This window comes from Vidua macroura, chromosome 5 (assembly GCF_024509145.1).
Source record: "Vidua macroura isolate BioBank_ID:100142 chromosome 5, ASM2450914v1, whole genome shotgun sequence".
Taxonomy (NCBI): Eukaryota; Metazoa; Chordata; class Aves; order Passeriformes; family Viduidae; genus Vidua; species Vidua macroura.
In genome coordinates, this window is record NC_071575.1 from 73,239,991 (window position 1) to 73,263,470 (window position 23,480).

The 23,480-nt window shown below is 54.2% G+C and overlaps 1 protein-coding gene across 2 annotated transcripts in view; it reads right to left on the reverse strand.

Moving 5' to 3' along the window:
- The window catches only part of PPP6R2 (protein phosphatase 6 regulatory subunit 2), a 62,575-nt gene that overhangs the window by 22,509 nt on the left and 16,586 nt on the right, over nt 1-23,480 (reverse strand). For both annotated transcript variants that reach the window (XM_053977062.1, XM_053977063.1), the window contains exons 2-7: nt 12,851-12,983; nt 6,532-6,777; nt 3,422-3,608; nt 2,618-2,755; nt 1,177-1,242; nt 231-343 (exon numbers count right to left, since the gene is read on the reverse strand). In XM_053977062.1, the coding sequence (XP_053833037.1) occupies nt 231-343; nt 1,177-1,242; nt 2,618-2,755; nt 3,422-3,608; nt 6,532-6,758 (731 nt within the window). In that variant the 5' untranslated portion in view covers nt 6,759-6,777; nt 12,851-12,983. The remainder of the gene's footprint in view (nt 1-230; nt 344-1,176; nt 1,243-2,617; nt 2,756-3,421; nt 3,609-6,531; nt 6,778-12,850; nt 12,984-23,480) is intronic.

Genomic DNA, 23,480 nt, shown 5'->3' on the forward strand with positions numbered 1-23,480 from the left:
AATTCCTTGGGTTTTTGCCTCACTCTGGATCAGGTTGGGACCTTTGGGCTCCTTGACCCCCTCTCCTGCCTCTGGACAGAGCCCCAAACCCCAGACTGCTGAAGAGGCCCTTCAGAGCTGCTCCAGCTCCAAAGGAACATCCCTGCTCTGTCTGCGCCCTGCAGAGCCATCCAGGAGCCCCTCCCAGTGCACCCAGTGCCCCCAGCATGCCCAGTGCCCCCAGTACTCACGATTCCAGTGCTGTGAGAAGTGGATCTGGCTCCGGGACATCCTGGAGCTGAGTGCTCTGGTCTCTGCTCAGCCTGATGATGTCACACAGGGTCTGGGAAGCGTTGGATTGCCTCTGGAAACAGGGACAGGAGCAGCATCAGCGCCGGGGCCAAGCCCAGCCAGGCTGGGAATGCTCCAGCTGGGATCAATCCCATTCCTGCTCCCCCAGGAGTTACTCAGGGCTGGACACTCCTGGAGTAGCAGCATCAACAGGCTTTGCACTCAAAGGAGATTGGCCCAAACACGACCATCAAGAGCAGTTCAGGAGCTCAGGGGTGAGGATTTCTTTTTCTCTCCTCAATCCTGCTAATCTGCACACCCATAACACAAACATCCCATCCTTCCTCCCACTGCTCAGCTTTTAGCTTGAGAAAACCTTTCACCATTTAATTCCGGGGATTTAAAAGGCTTTCCAGGGGTGTTTGAGGAATTCATCCTCTGGTTCTGGCCATCAGGCAAAGCCTCTCTGCAGCTGCTGTACCTCAGCATCTGCTCCAACACAAATCCATGGGGATGTTCCCAGTTTTCCCTCACAGAGGGAAGTTTGCCTGGGATGAGCCGAGGGAATTTGGCTCAGAGAACTACATTTTCTGGACTTTATCACTGAATTCCTACTCAGGGCTAGGACAATTTAAAAATGGCATAAAGTGGCTGTTTTTAAAGAATCTTCCAGGAACAGCAGGTTCCTCCCTAATCCCAAGGGAAATCCCCACTGTGTGTAGGATTGAGATGAACTGAGGCAGCAGAACCAAGAAATTGGGAGTAAAGTAAGTCAAAAGCAGATGAAGGGACATCCCAAGGCCATTCCTGGTGGCTCCTCCACAGGTCACCAGGACAAGGCAAACAGAAATCTCCCGGACCCTGCAGGAACCAGCCCCCCAAATGCCCAGGCCAGCTGCCACTCACATCCTCATCCTGGCTCGAATGGATCAGCTCCACGAGTCTCTGGATAATCCTGGCTTCATTCAGCCACTGCAGGGAAAAGAGCAGCAGAGAAAATCCTCGGTGGATGTCCAAAAACTCTGAACAAGAGGGGCACTGGGAAGCTCTGCAAGAAGGGGAAGCCCTTCCTTCCTTCTCCTAATCCCATCCCTGAGGCAGGGACAGGGATGGATTCGGATTTGCGTCAGCATGGATGGGGATGGATTTGGATTTGCATCCTGCCATGGAACTAACACACAGACCCCTCTGGAAACCTGGAATGTTCCAGGGACAAACAGCCTCATCTGAGCAGTGGTGGCAGAACCCCACCACATTCTCCCAGCAGCTCCTGCTCTTCCTGCTGCTCACACTCAGCAATTCCACCTCCTGCCAGATGTTGGAACAGCTGTCACTACCTTCACCTTGCTCCACAACTTCCTGTTCTCCATGCAAACCACTCCCTATCCCCCTTTCTGGCCCAGGCAAACCAGGAAGGTCCTCTCCAAAGGCTCTCTTCCATTTCTCTCTCCCAGCCTCTCATGCAGGCTCAGCCCCTCATCCCCACCTGTTTCCAGAAAAACTGCTGGATGTGTGACATCCCCCAGACTCATCCCAACAATGCCCAAACTCAGTTGCCTGGGAAATGAGCAAACTTCCATTACAAGGAAAAACATTTCCAGGAATAGGACTGGAGCCTCTCTGCTCCTGAGCCTGGCTGGGAGAGCTGGGGGGGCTCACCTGGAGAGGAGAAGGCTCCAGGGAGAGCTCAGAGCTCTGCCAGGCCCTAAAGGGGCTCCAGGAGAGCTGCAGAGGGACTGGGGACAAGGCCTGCAGGGACAGGACACAGGGAATGGCTCCCACTGCCAGAGGATGGATGGGATCTTGGGAATTGGGAATTCCTGGCTGGGCTGGAATTGCCAGAGCAGCTGGGGCTGCCCCTGGTCCCTGGCAGTGCCCAAGGCCAGGCTGGGCACTGGGGCTGGAGCAGCCTGGGACAGTGGGAGGTGTCCCTGCCATGGCAGGGGTGGCACTGCAGGGCTCTGGGGTCCCTTCCCACCCAAACCATCCCAGGATTCCATGATTCTATGATTCTTTGAACATAGTAAGGAATTACACCAATTACTGTCCCAATCAATGTCTGAATTTCTGAACACTGGGAAGAACACAGTTTCCCTTTCTCCAAGCTTTCCAGCTGGACTAAAGAGAGGCTGCTCCATGGAACAATGAGTGGGAACCCCTTTGCTGCCAGGAGTGACCCAGGCTGCTGGCCTGGAGCCACAACGGAGCTGAGGGAGCCCACGGAGCGACCCCAGCCCTGGGAACAGGAGCTGCCAGAGGGGTGGATCTGCTCCTGGGATGGAACACCCACAGACCCCATCTGTCCCGAGCCAGGCAGGGACAGGGGCTGGGAGGGGAAGGCCCTCACGTTGAGCACGTCCTGGCGCAGCGCCGTGGGCTCCACGCAGCTGATGAGGCGCAGCAGCAGGTCCATCATGGCAGAGGTGTCGATGTGCTTTAGCACCAGGCTCAGGAACTTGTCCTTTTTCCTCAAAAATGAGATCACCTGTGGAAACAGGAGCCTGCATCAGCTGCCAGCAGGACACACAGCTCCCTCACAAATCCCCCACAACTCCTGGAGCTTCTCCTTTGTGTCTCAATCACCGACCTTGGGTTGGGAACTCTCCAGGGAACAAGGGAATACTTCTTATTCCAAGGCAACACCAAATCAGATCTTTTCTGCCAACTTTTCTCCCCTCTGTGCCACAGAGAAACCCAATGCCAAGGAAATAAGTGAAGCTGGAGAATTTCCCTTTCCTCTCAAGCTCCCTATCAGGCAGCATTTACAGCCCCAGCATTTACTGGGATGTGAGTATTCCTGAATCTCTGTTCAGCCCATGCCTCAGCACCTCTTCCATAAGGATGAGCCTGAGGCCTTGTTTATGGATTGGGATGACTCTGATGATCCTCAAAATGCCTTGGTATGAAAAGTGAAGCTTTAGCTGTGCCATGGGGATATCCCGGCCGTGGCAGATCCTAACCCAAAACTCTGGGAAGAGTCTGTCCACACCAGCATCTCCCCGCACTGAGGAATTCCAGAACTTTCCAGAGACTCCATTTCACCTCCAACCTTAAACCCAGGTCGAGGAATACCACGAGCTCACAGCAAGGACACAACACGGGCAGTGCAGTGCCGGGGAATTGCCTGGATCGGGACAGATCCCATCCCCACCTGTTCTGTTTTCCGTGCAATGAGGTTCCCGATGGTCTTGCTGAAGAAGCTGGCGAGGAGGGGGTTCAGGGGGGGCTCGTGGTCCAGGAAGTCGTAGAGGATGTTGAGCAGGGTCTCGTCCCCGCCCAGTTTGTCGTTGATCTGCGGCACGTCCGAGGTCAGCAGCTCGCAGGCCGTGTTGGGATACCTGCAGCGACACACCCGCAGCGACCACAGGTGAGATGGGAACTCTGCGGATCTGCCCTCCGCCAAGGTCTCAGGAGGTGAAGGAATTCCTGGCTGGCAGTGTGGGCAGGCCCTGGCACAGGGTGCCCAGAGCAGCTGGGGCTGCCCCTGCATCCCCAGCAGTGCCCAAGGCCAGGCTGGACACTGGGGCTGGAGCAGCCTGGGACAGTGGGAGGTGTCCCTGCCATGGCAGGGGTGGCACTGCAGGGGCTCTGGGGTCCCATCCCACCATGCCCACCCCATGACTGATTCCCTCTGGTAGGAACACTTTTCCCACAATGTGTTATTAGTGACTTGTGACCACACCAGGTTTCTACACCAGGATCTTTCCCAATCTCTGCAATCCAAGCTCTGCACTCCCCACAAGCCACTAAAACACTTCTGGGCCAACTGGGAGCTTTGACCCTTTCCCTGCACCATTCCCTCCTGCAGCAGCCTCCTCCTGTTCCTGCAGTTCCAGCCCTGGAGGTTCCAAAAGCCCCTCAGGCCCTGCTGCTGCTGTTCCAGGCTTGGTGCTGCCCAAGGAGCTGAGGCTGAGGATGTCACTGTCACCACCGCAGAGGGACCTTCCAGCCCCTACATCCCTTACAGCCCCGAGGGGACACCAGGACTCTTTTCTCCTTTTCCTGGCTCATTCCATGCAAAAAGCACCCACAATTCCTAAAGATCTGTGTGTGGAGCCTCCCTGGGATACACATCCCATGGACAGTGGAGAAATGGGAGCTCTCCCTGTCCCAGCAGGTTCTGCTCCTGCAGCTCTCACAGCCCCAGGTCTGATCCAACCCCTCACCATTCCCGTTCTGGCACCACATCCCAGCCCTGGAGGTTTCCAGGCTGCAGGGAACTCACCTCACCCAAACTCCCCCTCCGACCCCTGGAAGCTGAGCTTCCCTCACCCCTGGGCTCAGCAGCTCATTTGCAGATCCAAGATTCACACTCTCCTTTCCTGCTCCAGCCTCCTTTCAGGGGTTTAATTCCACAAGTTCTGCTTGGATGGGGATTTTCCAGGGACACTTCCTGTTTGCAGTTTCCCCTCCCAACTTTATGAACCTCCATCTCCCACTGTTCCAGGGATAAAGCCCTTGGATGATCCCCTCTCTACATATCCTGAGCCCCAGATCCTTCCAAAGCTATAAAGTTTCTCCTTGTTCCACTTCACCAACTTTTATAACCTTTCCCAAAGAGCCAAAAGTGGGATTCCATCTGGATTTACAGAGTCCATTCTTTCTGCTGCTCAGGTTTTATTTATCCCAAAAGCTTCCCTGATTTCTAATGAGCTCAAACCCTCCTTCCCCTCTCCAGGCTTTGGAAACGCTTCTGGGCCTGGAAGCCCCAAGTTCCCTTTCTGCCTGGGAGTTCCAAGTGCTGCCAAGAAAATGCTCCATGAACATCAGCCCTCGGTGTCCCAGCAGGAATTTCCTTCTTGAAACCTTTGTCCTTGTCCCCCCCTTCCCTCATTCTTCACCTGTTTGGAAACAATCAGGGAACCTTGGGATCATTGTGTGGGAAGGGACCCCAAAGCCCCTGCAGTGCCACCCCTGCCATGGCAGGGACACCTCCCACTGGCCCAGGCTGCTCCAGCCCCAGTGCCCAGCCTGGCCTTGGGCACTGCCAGGGATCCAGGGGCAGCCCCAGCTGCTCTGGCAATTCCAGCCCAGCCAGGAATTCCCAATTCCCAAGATCCCATCCATCCCTGCCCTCTGGCAGTGGGAGCCATTCCCTGTGTCCTGTCCCTGCAGGCCTTGTCCCCAGTCCCTCTGCAGCTCTCCTGGAGCCCCTTTAGGGCCTGGAATGTGCTGGAGGCTCTCCCTGGATCCTTCCCTTCTCCAGGGGAACATTCCCACCTCTCCCAGTCTGACGCCAGAGCAGAGAGGCTCCAGCCCTGGGAGCAGCTCCTCTGGACTTGCTCCAGGTCCTTTGCTGGCCCCAGGGCTGAGGCAGCTCTGCAGGTGGGTCCCTTCAGAGCAGGGTGGGTCCCAAATTCACCCTCGCACAGCAGCCACAGGATATTCCATGTTATTACCCCACATACTCCTGGGCATTCACTCACCTGGGAACAGCCACCTCACACCATTATCAACTCTTAGCCAAAACCACACCTGAACGTGGCACTTCTGTGGCTTTCCACCAACCCCAGCCCTGATCCATTCCCACCAGGAAAAACCTGCCCAGTTTCATTTATTTATAGCCAGAGCAGCCTTTTATTTTTATATAAACTTCACAAAAGCAAACAAACTCCACAAACCCAAATGTCAATATTTTTGAGTATACATTGGGTTAAAAATCCATAAACACAACTTTGGTGAGAAGCAAGCCCCTGTGAGGAGCTCAGTGTGGTCTGAGCAGAGGCAGGGCCTGCCTGGAGCTGTGATCCCTGAAATCAGCAGGATCTGGACGTGCAGCACACTGAAAATATTCCAGATTTTATTCATTTTCCAGCTCACTTTGTTCTATGGGATTGGAAACCCATTGAGTTCTGAGATTTGTACCTCTTGTGCTTCCCTTTCCTATAAAAACTTACTCAAGTGGCTTTGAATTTTGAGGGAAGAGTGGGATAAGATTTTTTGGAGACTTTACTTGAGATAGGATTTTTTTTTTTGACATTATTTGAGATTTGATTATTTGAGACATTACTTGAGCTATGTTTTTTTTGAGACATTACTTGAAATAGGATTTTTTTTGGAGACCAACTCAACGTCAAACCATCAAAAGCAAACCAATTCCCTGCAAACCCCAAATGCTGGAACATCCCCAGAGCTCGAAGCCTCCCTCGCCCCCAGGAGGTGCCACCCCTGGCGGTGGGACGGAACCCAGGTGGAATCTCTGTTTCCAGCCCCGGGATCCCTGGCTGGCATGTCCCGGGGGAGCAGGGATCCAATACCTACTTGAATCGGACCTTCTCGTCCATGTCCACGGGGGGCTCGTGGGTGATGAGGGTGACCAGCTGCTCCATGCAGTGCTGCTGGCACAGGAAGTCCAGCAGCCGCCGGTTCTGGGCCTTGCATTCCTGCAGGACGTCATCCTCGTCCATCAGCTCCTCCAGGGTCACATCCTCCTTGTCCAGCAGCTTGTCCACGTGTGACGTTGTGTTCAAATCAAACTTCCAGAACATGGTGATGGGACGCAACTGGCTGGGGGCGGGAAAGCACCGGTTACTGCTCCACACCCACTGTGGATGATCACGGGATCACTGAGGTCGCAGAAGACCTCTGAGACCATCGAGTCCCACCATCAACCCCAGCCACTACCACCCCGTGTCCTCAAGTGCCACATCCACACATTTTTTGAACACTTTCAGGGACGGGGACTCCATCCAGTGCTTTCCAACCCTCCTGGGGAAGGAATTTCCCCAAAATCCACCCTGACCTCCCCTGGCCCAGCCTGAGGCCGTTCCCTCTCCTCCTGTCCCTGTTCCCTGGAGCACAGCCCGACCCCCCCGGCTGTCCCCTCCTGCCAGGGACTTGTGCAGAGCCACAAGGTCCCCCCTGAGCCTCCTTTGCTCCAGGCTCAGCCCCTTCCCAGCTCCCTCAGCTTCTCCTGGGGCTCCAGCCCCTTCCCAGCTCCATTCCCTGGACCCTCTCCAGCCCCTCCAGGGCTCTCCAGAGCTGCCCCCAGGATTCCAAGTGGGAAAATCCTGATGTGTAAAAGGAAGTCTGTTTTTCCCCTGTTCCATGTCGTGGTTCTGTGAATGCTTCATTCAGAGCTTCACTGTGGAAGTTACACCATGAAGGACTGAGAGATTTAAAATCTAATGGGAAAATTGGGGTCTTCACCCTTTTGCAAGGCCCTGCTCTGGTGACTGGAAGGCGGATCCCCCTGAGTGTCATTCCTGGAGGGAAAATGGGTTTTTAGGAGGACAATGTCCAGGCTGCCCTGTAGCTGAGGTTATGCAGAATGCGACCAGCTGAGGATCAGGCACGGGGAAAATTTGGATGCTGGAAAAAGCCAAAGGAAAGGATGGAGAGAGTTCTGTGTGTGGAAATGAGGATGTGGGTTAGGTTAAAAACAGCCTTGTGATCCTGGGTATGGAGTCACATGGTGCTGCTGGATCATTTGGGAATGTGGCACAGGGACACGGCTGAGCCCAGGGGCTGCGTGTGCAGAGTGTGGGAGCCAGGGCTGGCACTGCCCAGGATGTGTCCAGATGTGTCCCCTGTGTCCCTGGGGAGTGACAGCCACTGCCTGCTGTTTGTGTTAATGGCTGCACAGGGACTGGGGACAAGGCCTGCAGGGACAGGACACAGGGAATGGCTCCCACTGCCAGAGGGCAGCGATGGATGGGATCTTGGGAATTGGGAATTCCTGGCTGGGCTGGAATTGCCAGAGCAGCTGGGGCTGCCCCTGCATCCCTGGCAGTGCCCAAGGCCAGGCTGGGCACTGGGGCTGGAGCAGCCTGGGACAGAGGGAGGTGTCCCTGCCATGGAGGGGTGGCACTGGAGGGGATCTGAGGTCCCTTCCCACCCAACCCATCCCAGGATTCTGTGAATTCTGTACCTGGTGCTGGGCCAGAACAGAACTGTGAAGGGTTTTTGAGGAGCTGAGGTGAGACGGTGAAGGGCAGAATTGGAAGAGGAAATGTTAAGCAAGAGGAAGAGCCCTGGAAGAGTCTCCTAGGAGTGGTCTGAACAATGCCTTGGTTTGATGTAACTCACAGCTTTTCCAAAATTTCAGGTATTAGGAAAGCAAAGTGGAAAAACATCATTAATAGAACTCACACAGAGAAAAATCAGGATAACAAAAGGGCAAACTAGGGTTGGGGTAGCAGTGGATGGAAATGGGGAATTCAAAGTGCAGTGCCCCAGGAATGACCCTTAGGGGCTGGAGTGCCCAGGAACGGAGCTGGGACGGGGCTGGAGCCCCAGGAGAGGCCGAGGGAGCTGGGAAGGGGCTGAGCCTGGAGCAAAGGAGGCTCAGGGGGGACCTTGTGGCTCTGCACAAGTCCCTGGCAGGAGGGGACAGTCGGGGGGGTCGGGCTGTGCTCCAGGGAACAGGGACAGGAGCAGAGGGAACGGCCTCAGGCTGGGCCAGGGGAGGTGAGGTTGGATATCAGCAGGAATTTCCCCATGGAAAGGGGGTCAGGTCTCGGCAGGGGCTGCCCAGGGGGGTTTGGAGCCCCCATTCCTGGAGGTGTCCAAGGAATTCCTGGAGGTGGCACTCAGGGCTGTGGGCTGGGGACAGGTGGGGTCAGGCACAGTTTGGACTGGATGGGCTGGGAGGGCTTTTCCAGCCCCAGGGATTTTGGGATTCTGGGATTTCAGCACTGAATTTCGGAGTTGGGAGCAGCCATCTGAATGCTCAACCTACGTGACACTGCAGTGACAGCACTGCTGGGCTCGGTGTGTTCCTCACAAACTGTTCTTTGGGTATTTTTAACCATCTCTGCTTGGTTATAAATTCACCGAGGGAAAATCTGGCACCAAAGGCCTTCAGTGAAGGAGGTTTGGGGGCTCAGTCAACCCAAATGCAGAAATATTCCCTTCACTGGCATAGAATCCACATGGAATTCTCACTTTCCAAACTGACACCCATTGTAATCCTGGCAATTCCACAGCTTTCCTGAACTTTTTCTACATCTCCAAGAAAAGCTGCCTGACCTTCCCTGGGAGAGTGGAGAGGGGCTGGGCTGGAATTGCCAGAGCAGCTGGGGCTGCCCCTGGATCCCTGGCAGTGCCCAAGGCCAGGCTGGGCACTGGGGCTGGAGCAGCCTGGGACAGTGGGAGGTGTCCCTGCCATGGCAGGGGTGGCACTGCAGGGGCTTTGGGGCCCATTCCCACCCAACCATTCCAGAACTCTCTGTTTCCATGGGATCTGCCACTTCTGCCATCTCAGTACTTAAATTTAGGTCACTCTTCCACCAGTAAAGCAGAGCTGTTTTCCCTTTTTCAGGTGGACACTCAAAGCTCTTCCCAGCTGCTGATTTTATCTGTGGACTATCCAATGAGAGCAAAACCCACGAGGGCTCCAGGAGAGCAGCTCTGTGTCAGTACCTGCAGCACAGTCAGATCTGAGATGCATTCCAGGGAGCATCTCCAAACCCCACGCAGGGGAATTCCAGGGTCAGCCCAAGCCACCAAGGCTCTGCAGGACTGCAGGGCTGGGAAGGAGGAGAGAGGCTGCAGCCAAGGAGAGCCCCATGGCAACCCCTGCAGGCAGCAGGCTCTGGGACAGCTCATTAACCACAGCAATTAAAGATCCTCTCTGTGGGCACCAAAGGCTCAGGGAATCCTGGAGTGGTTTGGGTGGGAAGGGACCCCAGAGCCCCTGCAGTGCCACCCCTGCCACGGCAGGGACACCTCCCACTGTCCCAGGCTGCTCCAGCCCCAGTGCCCAGCCTGGCCTTGGGCACTGCCAGGGATCCAGGGGTAGCCCCAGCTGCTCTGGCAATTCCAGCCCAGCCAGGAATTCCCAATTCCCAAGATCCCATCCATCCCTGCCCTCCCTCAGCCTGAGGCCAGCAGGGAAGGTGATTTCTGTAGGTGTGTCTTTGGGCTCCACCTGGATTAAAGCCCCCCTGTCCCAGCACAGCAGCACCAGTTTCCAACCCATAAATAAATTCCTATTAACGATAAAAAACAGTGTTGGGGTGTTTGAATTTTGGGACAATGCAGGAGATATTTAATTTCCCTGTTCTGACACAGAATTCCAAGACTAACAAACCCTGCCTCCTCAGGGCTGGGATTATTCAATTCTCTGCCAACAAAATTCCAGCTGAGTTTATAGAAAGTTCCAATAAGTATTGCACTTGCTGTTAAAAACCTCAAATAAAGGACCCCCTCTGCTCTGTTTAGTTCTTTTTCTCCTTCTCCATCTGCTCAGGAGCTAGGGGGAGGACACATATTATATTTTATTTATATGTAATTTTGTATGTTATTTTATTTTATTGTATTTAATTTTATTTCATTTTCCACCCTCCCCAGAGCCGTGTCCTGGACAGCACCTGCCCCAGAGCTGCTCATTTGCATAAAGGACAAAAATCAATGTTTTACACAGAATGTTCTGAGCCCAACGAGCTCCTGGCTGGGAATACCAGTGGGGAATTTGTCCTTTAATTATTTCTTTTTCATGGATGATCACCCAGCCTCCTGGAAACCAAGGCTCCCTTTGGGGACTGCAGTGGGAACAGCAGGGAATCGACCCAGGGGCGTGGTGCCAGTGCCAGGGTCACTCCCAGGTGACCCCAAAGGGACCCAGGGCGTGGTGCCAGTGCCAGGGTCACTCCCAGGTGACCCCAAAGGGACCTGGGGCGTGGTGCCAGTGCCAGGGTCACTCCCAGGTGACCCCAAAGGGACCCAGGGCATGGTGCCAGTGCCAGGGTCACTCCCAGGTGACTCCCTGGTCCCGGAGCCTTTCCCAGCCCCCCCAGTCCCAAGGCGCCAGGAGTATCCAGGCCCTGGGTTGCTGTGATTTCTCCCAGGGTTATTCCCAGCCAGTTCTGTGTCACCAAGGGCCTCCCTGAGCCTCAGCAAACAAAGGCACAGACAAAATATCCACAGCATTTTCCAAACTTTCCAAAATGCTCTGTGCACTCCAACGCCAGGAAAAGTGAGCACAGAGGGGCAGGAACCCCACAGGCAACTCCTCCTGGAAACCAGGACAAAATTCCCAAGATTTACTGATTTTTTAGGCCCATTTAAGACCATTCCTGCTAAAATAAAACACTGAATGTTTCCACTAGGTGGGAGCACATGGAACTGCTGAGGGAAGGACATTCCCAAAAAGAGTTTGGGGATCCTCCTGCCATGCCGGTAACATCCAGTACAAAATCCCAAAGCCAACCCCAACTCCGGCAGTTCTGGCCCACCTGAACAGGTCCCAGTTCCATTTAGGGTGGATTTCAGCCTGGACAGACAGAGATTCCTGATGGGAATTTCAAGCTGATTCTTTTTTTTTTTCTTTTTTTTTTTTTCCCCAAGTTTTAATACAAAATCTCCCCTATTTTCTCCATAAGAACAAATAATTTTAAGCTTTGCTACACAAAGCAACAAAAAAATACCCCAAAACATAGGGAATTCCCTCCAATTCCAGTATGGGAGGAAGTTTGGAGCACACCAGGACTACACACCCATCCAAGAATTCTCCACCTTTAATTCCAGTTATCCCAGCTCCAGGGAATAAAATCTCACTTTACTGAAGCTGCTGAATGTGAACCCCCCAAACCAGCTTTTTCAGCAAACTGTTCCACCACTGGAAAATCCACCTGGAAAACAGAGATGGACAGGGCCAGGCTGATCAATGGCTCTGCTGAATTCCCATGGAAGGGCTGGGCATGGAATTCCCAAACAGCTTTAGAGCAAAACTCCCTTCCTTTGGTGACTCAGCAGTGGGATGAAAGGCAAGACATGAATCAGCACAAATTAGAAAAAGGAAAAGGCACAGGCAGATCCCAAACCAGGGTCAGTGGATTTGGGAGTGACCCCAGAAGGAAGAGGAACAGCAGGGAATCAACATCTGCTTGGGACACATAAATAATTAGGCTGAGCCTACCAAAGCCATCACAAGGGCCAGGGTGCTCCAAGCCCCATCCAGCCTGGCCTTGGACGTTTTCAGGGATCCAGGAGCAGCCTCAGCTTCTCTGGGAATTCCAGCCCAGCCCTCACCACCCTCCCAGCAGGAATTCCTTCCCAGTATCCCACCTAACCATTCCAATCTGTGCATCTTTAACTCATCACCTATTTCCATGGGAGAACTTGTTTTACATAAAATCTCTCCCTTTGGAGCACTAGGGGAGCTTTTCCCAACTGAATTCCCAACAGGAAAATGCCCGAGTGAGCCACTCCACTGCTGGCACTGGGAAGGATCCTGCTGCTCCCACACCTCCAGGGAATCCCAGATGGAATTACTGCTGCAGGAGAGGGCAGCTCCTCCTGTGTGCCTTGAGCTGCTCTGCTGGAAGGTTCCCACTCCTCCCTGGGGAACTCTGGTGAGAGATCCCGGCCTGTTCCCTTTTCCTGCCCCACGATGAGCGTGCAGTGTGGCACTTCCACTGGGAATTTCCTGCAACAGCCACAGCAGAGCCTAGGAGAACAGGGAAAGAGGAGTTCCATGCTCTTTCCAGCAATTATGGACCTGAGATCAGGATCTGAGAGGCACTTTTTCCCAGCTGAACCTGGTTTTAGGGAGGATCCTGGCCAGCACACTGTGAATCCCAGGATCCCTGAGGCTGGAAAAGCCCTCCCAGACAAAAGGACAGGTAGATGTTCCTACCTTCAGTAGAAGTTTCTTCAAATGTGAAATCTCCTCCACGAACGGAGAAACATTTGGGTTACAGTTCCTGGAATAGACCCAGCTTCAGGAAATGGTTTTCATCCAGTGTGAATTCCTTTGCAAGCTTCCAATCCTGGAAAAGATTTTTAAAAGTTACCAATAACCAAAGGTACCTGAGGGCCAAAGGTTCTTCATTTTTTCCCTAAACGAACTTTCACAGAACCTTTCAGCACAAAGGAAGATCACAAGGACTGACAGCCCCTGCCAAGGCATCACCAGCAGGCCACTCAGGATCCTCCCAGTTATCCCAGTTTCCCCCCTCCTGCAGCACTGGGTAAATGTGAACTGCTCAGCCCTGGAAGTGTCCAAGGCCAGGCTGGATGAGGCTCAGAACAACCACAGATAGCAGAATGGGATCACAGAGGAAGAGCCAAGCCTGGCTCAGCCCATGAGCTCCCCCGCAACTCCAGAGCTGGGCTTTAACCAATCTCCTGAAATCCAGGAATTCCTGGTGTGCTGTGGGGTACACCCAAACAGAGACCAACCAGCAGCAGGTCCCCATATCAAATGGAAATTAAATGTAATGTGAAAATAAATGTATTTCCTCATCATCCAAACAGTGATTACTTAACTGGAGGTACAACATTCACCCAAACCAAGGGCATTGATCTGAATAAAAACTGTTCAAGATTTTATTTCTAAACTTTAACGCCTTTTTATCTGGAAGCTGTGTCCCAAAGTCTTTGACAGAGTCCCAGATTTAGGGAGGTTGGAAAAGCCCTCCCAGCCCATCCAGTCCCAGCTGTGCCCAATCCCCACCTTATCCCCAGTCCAGAGCCCTGAGTGCCACCTCCAGGAATTCCTTGGACACCTCCAGGGATGGGCACTTCAAAACTCCCTGGGCAGCCCCTGCCAAGGCCTGACCCCCTTTCCATGGGGAAATTCCTGCTGATGTGCACCCCGAGCCTCCCCTGGCCCAGCCTGAGGCCGCTCCCTCTCCTCCTGTCCCTGTTCCCTGGCAGGAGAGCCCAACCCCTGCCATGAGCAGGGACACCTCCAACAAGAACATCCTCAGCAATTCTCTGCTGGGCCACAAACACCAAGAGTTCCATAAAATTCTGCACAACTCTGGCTTAAATGGACACCAGTGCTCTGGAGAGCTCAAGGCTGGAAAAGCCATGGAAGAACACATGGAATTCTCACAATGCACAGAAGCTGTTCCAGGACAGGAGCAAAGAGGGGTCTGGAAGGGAGAACTTGTCTCAGTCTCAGTCCGCTGTGCATTCCACAGCCATGGAGCTCTGGAATGGGTTGTGTGGGAAGGGACCCCAGAACCCCTGCAGTGCCACCCCTGCCATGGCAGGGACACCTCCCACTGTCCCAGGCTGCTCCAGCCCCAGTGCCCAGCCTGGCCTTGGGCACTGCCAGGGATCCAGGGGCAGCCCCAGCTGCTCTGGGCACCTGTGCCAGGGCCTGCCCACCCTGCCCAGCAGGAATTTGTTCCAAATATCCAACCTGAACCTCTCTCCATCAGTTCTCACAGGCACTGCACGTCCCTGCAGAGGCAGGACACCAAGGGATCCAGCCTGGCCGACCCCAGCAAGCCCCAGGCTCCAGCACATCCTCATGGGAACGGCTCCAGAGAGCCTCCAGGGACACCTGGACACAGCCAGCACTCCTGCCACCCCCGTGTCACTGCCATGTCACCACAGCCAGCACTCCTGCCACCACCCCATGTCACTCTGTGTCACCACAGCCAGCACTCCCTGCCACCATCCCATGTCACTCTGTGTCACCACAGCCAGCACTCCCTGTCACTGCCATGTCACCACAGCCAGCATTCCCTGCCACCATCCCATGTCACTCTGTGTCACCACAGCCAGCACTCCCTGTGTGTGTCACCACCCCATGTCACTCTGTGTCACCACAGTCAGCACTCCCTGTCACTGCCATGTTACCTCAGCCAGCACTTCCTGCCACCACCCTGTGTTACTGCTGTGTCACCTCAGCCAGCACTCCTGCCACCACCCCATGTCACTGCTTTGTCACCAGCATACATCTGCTGGCCAAGGGACACGCCTGGTGACACCAGCAGCTGCTGGCACTGCTCCTCAGGGGAAAGGGCTGACACAGCTCCTGATGATCACAATTCCCTCACATCCAGCCTCATTCCCACAGCAGCCAAACCCTGCCGAGGTGTCAGGACCGACACGGCAGCAGAATTGGAGCCGTGTCTCCCTCAGGAGGAGCCTTGGCCAAATGCCCACAGAACTCACCTGAAGTTTAGTGGGAACAAAACCCAAAGGAGTTCAAGAGGCTGCTGATCTGCAGCTCTTCCATGAGACAGCAGCTGGTCCCAAATATCCCAAATATACACAAAGAGCTGTGGCTGTCATTGGAAAGACACGGCCCCAAAAATATGAACAAATTGAAAATATCAATCAAGAGTGAAAGTCCATTTTGTATAAATCAGGGGATCATGGAATGGTTTGGGTGGGAAGGACCTTAAAGCTCACCCAGTGCCAGCCCTGCCATGGCAGGGACACCTTCCACTGTCCCAGGGTGCCCCAAGCCCCAGTGTCAAACCTGGCCTGGGACACCGCCAGGGATGGGGCCAGAGTTTGCAGGGATATGGTTCAGCTCCAAGCACATGAATGAAATTGAAGTGTGTTGCAGCTTTTCCACACATCTGTGTGCCAATACCTCATGAACAGAGCCCACCTTCCCCACCTTGGCCACACCTTCCATGCCTTAGGACAGATGGTCCCAAGATATTCCGCAGCCTTTCCATGGAATCCACTCAGGCAGGTAAGGAAAGCTCGTTACTGAGCAGACTAAAACCCACTAAAAACCTCTCCAGTGCCTTTGGAAAAGCATTTACACATTAGCAAGTCATGAACAACTGTTCAGTATATCCCAGCTCCTCTCTCAAGCTCTCCTCAGGGAACTCCCACCTGGACCAGCCCTGCTGGAGGATCTGCAGAGCCCAGGAACAGCAGACCCGCTGTCCCTGTGGCTATTCCTGTGAGAACATGTGCCAGGTGCTGTGTGTGTAACACATCCCTGCTGGACACGGGGCTCAGAGCCCATCCCAGAGCCTGCACCAGGACCCCTGAGCCCAACCAGCAGGGACAGGGATGGGCTCCGGCAGAGCCTGGATCCTTCCCTGTGTCCCTCTGCTTAAGGGAGCCGGCAATTAAACAGCCAGCACGTGGGTGGAAGCACACAACTGTCCTTGGACTCGTGGAGGCATGGAATATCCTGAGGTGGAGGGGATCCATGGGGATCACCTGCACAGACCCCACAGATCCTGTCCCTGGGAGCGCTGTCCAAACACTCCTGGAGCTCCAGCAGCTGTGGGGCCGGGACCATGCCCTGCTCAGTGCCCAGCACCCTCTGGGGAAGAACCTGTTCCTGAGATCCCACCTGACCCTCCCTGCCAGGGGCTCCTCCCGCTCTGTGCCAGCTGTTTCGGGGAAGCCGGGAGAAGGGATGCACAGAGGATGGAATGACCCTTCCCTGAGGAGAAGGGATGCACAGAGGCTGAACACTCCTTCCCCAGGAGAAGGGATGCACAGAGGATGGAACGCCCCTTCCCCAGGAGAAGGGATGCACAGAGGCTGAACACTCCTTCCCCAGGAGAAGGGATGCACAGAGGCTGAACGCCCCTTCCCCAGGAGAAGGGATGCACAGAGGATGGAATGACCCTTCCCCAGGAGAAGGGATGCACAGAGGCTGGAATGACCCTTCCCTGAGGTGAAGGGATGCACAGAGTCTGAACACTCCTTCCCCAGGGAGAAGGGATGCACAGAGGATGGAATGACCCTTCCCCAGGGAGAAGGGATGCACAGAGTCTGAACACCCCTTCCCCAGGGAGAAGGGATGCACAGAGGCTGGAATGACCCTTCCCCAGGAGAAGGGATGCACAGAGGCTGGAATGACCCTTCCCCGAGGAGAAGGGATGCACAGAGGCTGGAATGACCCTTCCCCAGGAGAAGGGATGCACAGAGGCTGGAATGACCCTTCCCCAGGGAGAAGGGATGCACAGAGGATGGAATGACCCTTCCCTGAGGTGAATCCATACCCACTATTGCTCTGAGCCAACTACAAGGAAAGGGTTCTTTGGCTGCTAAAGGAACTGGAAGAGGATGAGGAGAATCAGGAATTCCTCAATAAAAACAATCAAAAGGTCCATTTAACCCTTAAACATGAATCTCACGAGAGGAACAGAATTCCTGCCTTTCCCATACATCCCATGGCACATCCCAGGAGGCAGCAGTGGGATGGGAGCCTTTGAAAAAGGACAGGCACGTACAAAACCTGGCTATTTTTAACAAAATTTAAAGTCTTCCCACTGCCTCAGTTACTTTATCATGGTTGATCAGAACTATCAGCCCAGATGAGCTAAATTCAACCTTTTATATAAGTTAGAACTTCCCTCAAGAACTTCACTGATAAAGAAAGAGTTTGAGCTGTTGGAATTAAGGAAAAGCAGCATTTTCCAAGCTACCTGCACTGCTGACAGGAGAACGGAACAACCACAAACTCAATGTCCACTCACATATATTTTGGGATTTATTCAGCCTCTTCCCACCTGCTTTAAGAGCAGCCCCAAAAGAATTCCTCAGGCTGGAAAAGCCCTCTCAGCCCATCCAGTCCAAGCTGTGCCCAATGCCCACCTTGTCCCCAGCCCAGAGCCCTGAGTGCCACCTCCAGGAATTCCCTGGACACCTCCAGGGATGGGGACTCCAAACCTCCCTGGGCAGCCCCTTCCATGGCTAAACACAGTCAAAGGAAAAAAAAAAATAATCCCAGCCTAAACCAGTTGGACTTTCCAGCTTCTTCACTCCAGCAGGAGTGAGTGATGCAAAGACTGGGAAAAATGGCCCAGAGGTTTTCCCATTTTGGGGATTTTATACCATCAACACCTGCATCGACTTTCTGAACTTGGGGTTTTATGACACCTTCAGCTCTTCCCTAACCCTCCTTGTCTCTGCCAAGAATTCAGGGATTAAAGGGTGGAAGAGCTGTAAAACCATCCAGGCACCGCCCCAATGCTCAGTCAGAACGGCCAAGTGACCACAAACACCAACTGACCAAGATGGTCACCCCAGGCAGTCCTGATTAGTTCTAACCCACAAACTCCTGCAGCCCATTCCTGACTCCACACAGCCCAGGGGTCACTGGGATGGGCTCTGGTCTCTGCTGCTTCCTCATTTCCAGTAAATAAATATATAAATAAATACATGAAGATCCTTCCACCAACTCTTCTGAACCTCAGCCATAATACGGGAATTAAAATATTCCCAGAGCCACTGGTTCTAACAGTAAATAAACAACAGCTGAGATAAACTGCTGGACAGAGTCCAGAGACCATGGAGCTGCTCCAGGGAGAGCTCAGAGCCCCTTCCACAGCCTAAAGGGGCTCCAGGAGAGCTGCAGAGGGACTGGGGACAAGGCCTGCAGGGACAGGACAAGGGGGTGCCCATGGGCAGGGACACCTCCCACTGTCCCAGGCTGCTCCAGCCCCAGTGCCCAGTCTGGCCTGGGGCACTGCCAGGGATGCAGGGGCAGCCCCAGCTGCTCTGGCAATTCCAGCCCAGCCAGGAATTCCCAATTCCCAAGATCCCATCCAGCCCTGCCCTCTGGCAGTTTTCTGGAGCTCCTGTTCCATCCCATCAAGGAGCAGCCAGCCCACCCCTCTCTGCCCAAACACTGCTGGCTGCTCCCAGCTCCGGCTCATCCCTAAATCCACTCCTCCTGGCAAACATCATTTCAACTCTTCCTTCATCAACTCAGGGTCAGAGCAACAGCAAATTTCTTTTCCTCTGCATGTGGACATTTGGAAAACGATACACAAATCATGAGATCCCTGGAATGATCCTGGTAACTGGAGAAGCCACCAAGACCAGTTACTATTTTAAACTCTTGGCCAAGCTCTGGGAATCTTCCACAGGAACTGATCCAGCAAAGAACCAGCACCTTGTGCTGCCAGAGTCTGCTCCAAATCTTTTCAAATCTCCATGGAGCTGTGCCAGGGGAGGGATAGGATGGACATCAGGAAAGGCTCTTTTCCAAGGGTGCTGGGCACTGCCCAGGCTCCCCAGGGAATGGGCACGGCCCCAGAGCTCCAGGAGCGTTTGGACAGCGCTGCCAGGGATGCCCAGGCTGGGATTGTTGGGGTGTCTGTGCAGGGCCAGGAGCTGGATCTGTGATCCCTGTGGGTCCCCTCCTGCTCAGGAGATCCCATGGTTCTGTGATTCAGGTACACCTCAGGATGGACGTGCAGCTGCTCTGGTTTTCCAGTCAGACACTTAAACCACAGCAGGTCTGTCCCCAAGGTCAGGCAGCCCTGGGTGAGGAAACACAGCCCAGGATTCCCAGTGCAGTCACCGATGGCAATGACCTGCCCACACCTGCAAGCAGAGGGGCTGCTGTTGTTGTTGTTGTTATGGTTATCCCAGCCCAGTGCTGCCTGGGAAGAAGCTGGAGCTGGCAGTGGGAAGTGCAGCAGGAGGTGGGAAAGGGCTGGGAGTGACCCTGTCCCTGCTCTGGGGGTCACCAGGCAGCAGTGCATCACCTGCAGGGATATGGAGGGTGCCCAGGTGTCCCACTGCTGCCTGGTGACTCCCAGGGCAGGGACAGGGTCACTCCCAGCCCCTTCCCACCTCCTGCTGCACAGCCCTCCCTCCCTGCCCAGCTGGAAGCTAGCCCTGATCCATCCCCAGACCTGTCAAGCACTCCCAGGAAAGCAGGCGAGGAGCGGTGCCAGGCTCATACATAACACCCCACTGCCACCTCACAACAATTTACACTCGCCAGTATTTTTATCCCCAAGCTCTTCCCAAGAAATTGGATCATTTGGGTTATCAACATTTCTCGACTGCACAATTTCACTTGCCTAAAAAGGACTCAACTTTCCTTGAGAGACAAGCAAACACCGTCCAAAATTCAGAGCAAATGTAAATGTCTCGGGTCAGCCCTGACGGGGGCTGCAGGCACATCTGAGTCCTCCACCTGTGAGTGCTGGACAAGAGAGACAGGAAGTCACCATCCTGCAGGAAATCAGCAGGAATTTCCCCATGGAACAAGGTCAGGCCTTGGCAGGGGCTGCCTAGGAAGCTTTGGAATCCCCATCCCTGGAGGTGTCCAAGAATTCCTGGAGGTGGCACTCAGAGCTCTGGGCTGGGGACAAGGTGAGCACTGGGCACAGCTTGGACTCGGTGATCCCAGAGGGCTTTTCCAGCCTCAGTATTTCTGGGATTCAGTCTGCCAGGGGAAGAGAATCATGAGCTACTCAGTTATTTCAGAGCTCTCTCAACTTCCTTAGGCTCCCAGCTCAGACTCCTGAGGAACACACTCTGTCTCTGCTTCCAAGATGGAATAATTCCCATATTCATCTTTAATACAGCAAAGATTGAATCCAAGACCTTTGTGGATTTCTCTTCAGAGGAATGGCAGAGGCACCAAGGATGGTGAGAAACTCCAAAGGAGGAAAGGAAATGCTTCCTACGTAAATCCTGGAGCTCAAGGCCAGGCTGGATGGGGCTTGGAGCAGCCTGGGGCAGTGGAAGGTGTCCCTGGCATGGCAGGGGTGGCACTGGAGGGCCTTTGAGGTCCTTTCCCACCCATAGCAGTCTGGGATTCCACAATTCCATGAACCCAGCCCCTCTGTTCTCAAATTACACCATGCCAGGAGCCCATCCCACCCAGACATGAGGAACAGCCAAGGGACAGGACCTGTGGAAGATCCTCCACCTAGGGGCAGCTCTGGGACACCCTCCCAAGCGGCAGCACAAAATTAAAACAGCTCCTTTGACATCAGGATTTTACATAACTCCATTCTCATTCAGCACCATTCCCTTTGCTCCCTGCCTTGCTCATTTGCTCGATTCTTATTGGAATCCCTGATAAAGGCAAAGCAGGACACACCGGAGGCCTCAAGGCAGTGATCCCAACTCACTGGGGGTTCATCATTGCCACACAGCCCCAAAAGAGGTGTTTCAGCTTCCTGAGACATTCCCTGGCCCAAGCTGCTTATTGAAAATCACCTGGATACACTTAAAATTCACAGATAAAATTTCAACCAAATAGTTCACCAGTTTGCCAAGAATCTGCTTTTGTTTTCCCCTTGTGAGCTATGAAGATTAATTTCTTCACTATTCCTTAACAGCGGACAAATTAAAAAAGATCTCTGCATTTGCATTACAAAATCCTGGCACCATTTAGGTTGGAAAAGCCCTCCAAAGCCACCCAGTAGAGGGATGGGGACTCCAAACCTCCCTGGGCAGCTGTGCCAGTGCTGGACAGCCTTTCCAGGAGGAATTTCCCCAAAATCCACCCTGACCTCCCCTGGCCCAGCCTGAGGCCGTTCCCTCTCCTCCTGTCCCTGTTCCCTGGAGCACAGCCCGACCCCCCCGACTGTCCCCTCCTGCCAGGGACTTGTGCAGAGCCACAAGGTCCCCCCTGAGCCTCCTTTGCTCCAGGCTCAGCCCCTTCCCAGCTCCCTCGGCCTCTCCTGGGGCTCCAGCCCCTTCCCAGCTCCGTTCCCTGGACCCTCTCCAGCCCCTCCAGGGCTCTCCTGGCAGGAGGGGCCCGGAGCTGCCCCCACGATTCCAGGGGGTCCCTCAGCAGGGCCAGCACAGGGGACAGTCCCTGCCCTGGGGCTGTGCCCACACCGGGGCTGCCACAGCCCAGGGGCCATCGGCCTCCTGCCCCGCTGGCCACCCTGGGCTCGTGCCCAGCCGCTGGCACAGCACCCCAGGGCCTTTCCCAGCTCTCCAGCCCCCCTGCCCCAGCCTGGAGCGCCCCAGGGGCTTGGGCTGACCCAGGGCAGCACCTGGCACTTGGCCTGGCTGTCCCTCACCCTGCTGGCATCAGCCCACGGATCCAGCCTGTCCCCACCCCTCTGCAGAGCTCCCACATCCCACCCAGCTCAGTGCCACCCGACGTTCCCTGGCCAGCAGCAGGAAACCACAGGCACAGTGGGATGCTGCTCTGCATGGAAAGGGGCTGTGCCGGGTTTGTTCTTTAACAAAAAGCTGCCCCTGGCAATAAACCCTTGAAGGCCTCTGTGTTGGACAAATGTGCACTCGAAATGAAGAGCTCCTTCTAATCCTTCCCGGCCTCTGAAGCTCCCAAAGAAAGAGATGATATCAGGAGTACTTTGTTTTGATCATCAACCTTATCCTCACCCAGTATCTCGTTAAGCAGCCTCCTAATTGCTGCCCTACCCCATGCTAAAGACAGAATTTGCACAGCTTCTTGATTTAAATGTTACTTTTTAATTAACTGCTCCACACCCAGACACGAAGAAATCGAAACCACAGCACTTCAAAAGCTGCAGGAAAAAGCGGCAGAAAAGGATCCCAAATGCTCGGGAAACAGAACAGCACAAAAAAGGCCTTTTTTTACCAGCTCAGTGCACACAGAGCTCAATACATCCCTAAAATTCACCTCTGTGGGCTGCTGGGCTCACATCAGCTCTGAGGGCAGAGGAATCTCCCAGTTTGTGATCTGTATTTCAGCAATAATTCAGCAGGATTGGTATTCCCCTGCTCCTCTGTGCTGACGGCCCCACGGAAGCAACATCAGTCCCAAGGAACCCCGGGGAGACTCTGGGCTTCCCATTAAACCTCAGCCTTTGAGTGTGAGATTTGCAACTGTATTTGAATATTAAACTAGCAAAACAAAGTCCTGGGGTGCTTGAAGCGTTGATTTCCACCCCTTGCAGGAGTCCAGGCTCCTCCCTCTCGGCCTGCCTGGATCACTTTGATGCCGCTCACGGCTGGCTACTCTGTCTGCTCTAAGCAACAAGTGACATTTTCTCCCGGGTCACCACAGCTCAGCCCCACAGAAATCCCCGTTCACGACCAGACTGGGATCTCAGAGCAGGGTGTTAGTTTTTACTGGGGTGCACAAGCAGCGTTCCACAGAAATCCCGCTTTGTCCTTCCGTGGACCTTGGCTGTTTTCATCTTTGCTGCCCACACAGACTAAGGCGATGTTACAAAAGACACCTCTTTGTACTCAGACTGAGGGCCAGCATTTGCAAACTGAGATTTCCTGCTGCACCCCATGGGGAGATCAAGGGCTGCCCGTTCCACAGACGCCTATTTGATCAACACACGGCCTCAAGTGGCCCAGTGAAACAACTGCTGTGCTCCTTTCCTGGTCCTTCATCCCAGTTCAAAGCTCCCAAGGTGAGTTTGTGGCTGTACCTGCATCAGAACAGCCCAGCCTGTCACACACACTGCAGTTCCTACCAGAATATTCCAACGCTCCTCCACCCAACAGACCCAGAACCGAGGCCCCAGCGAAGCAGAGCCCTCAAACAGGACATTAAATGAATGCCTTTTCATTTCCTCAAGCTTTCAGGGCATTACAGACACAGTCCATGCAAAGTTTAAGAAGTTTTGCAGTTAAAAGAAATAAAGACTCTTCAGAAGGAGCACAGAATGGCTGAGGTTGGAAAAGAGCATCCAGTCCAAGCTCTGCCTGACCCCCACCTTGTCCCCAGCCCAGAGCCCTGAGTGCCACCTCCAGGAATTCCTTGGACACCTCCAGGAACAGGGACTCCAAAGCTCCCTGGGCAGCCCCGGCCAAGGCCTGACCTCCTTTCCATGGGGAAA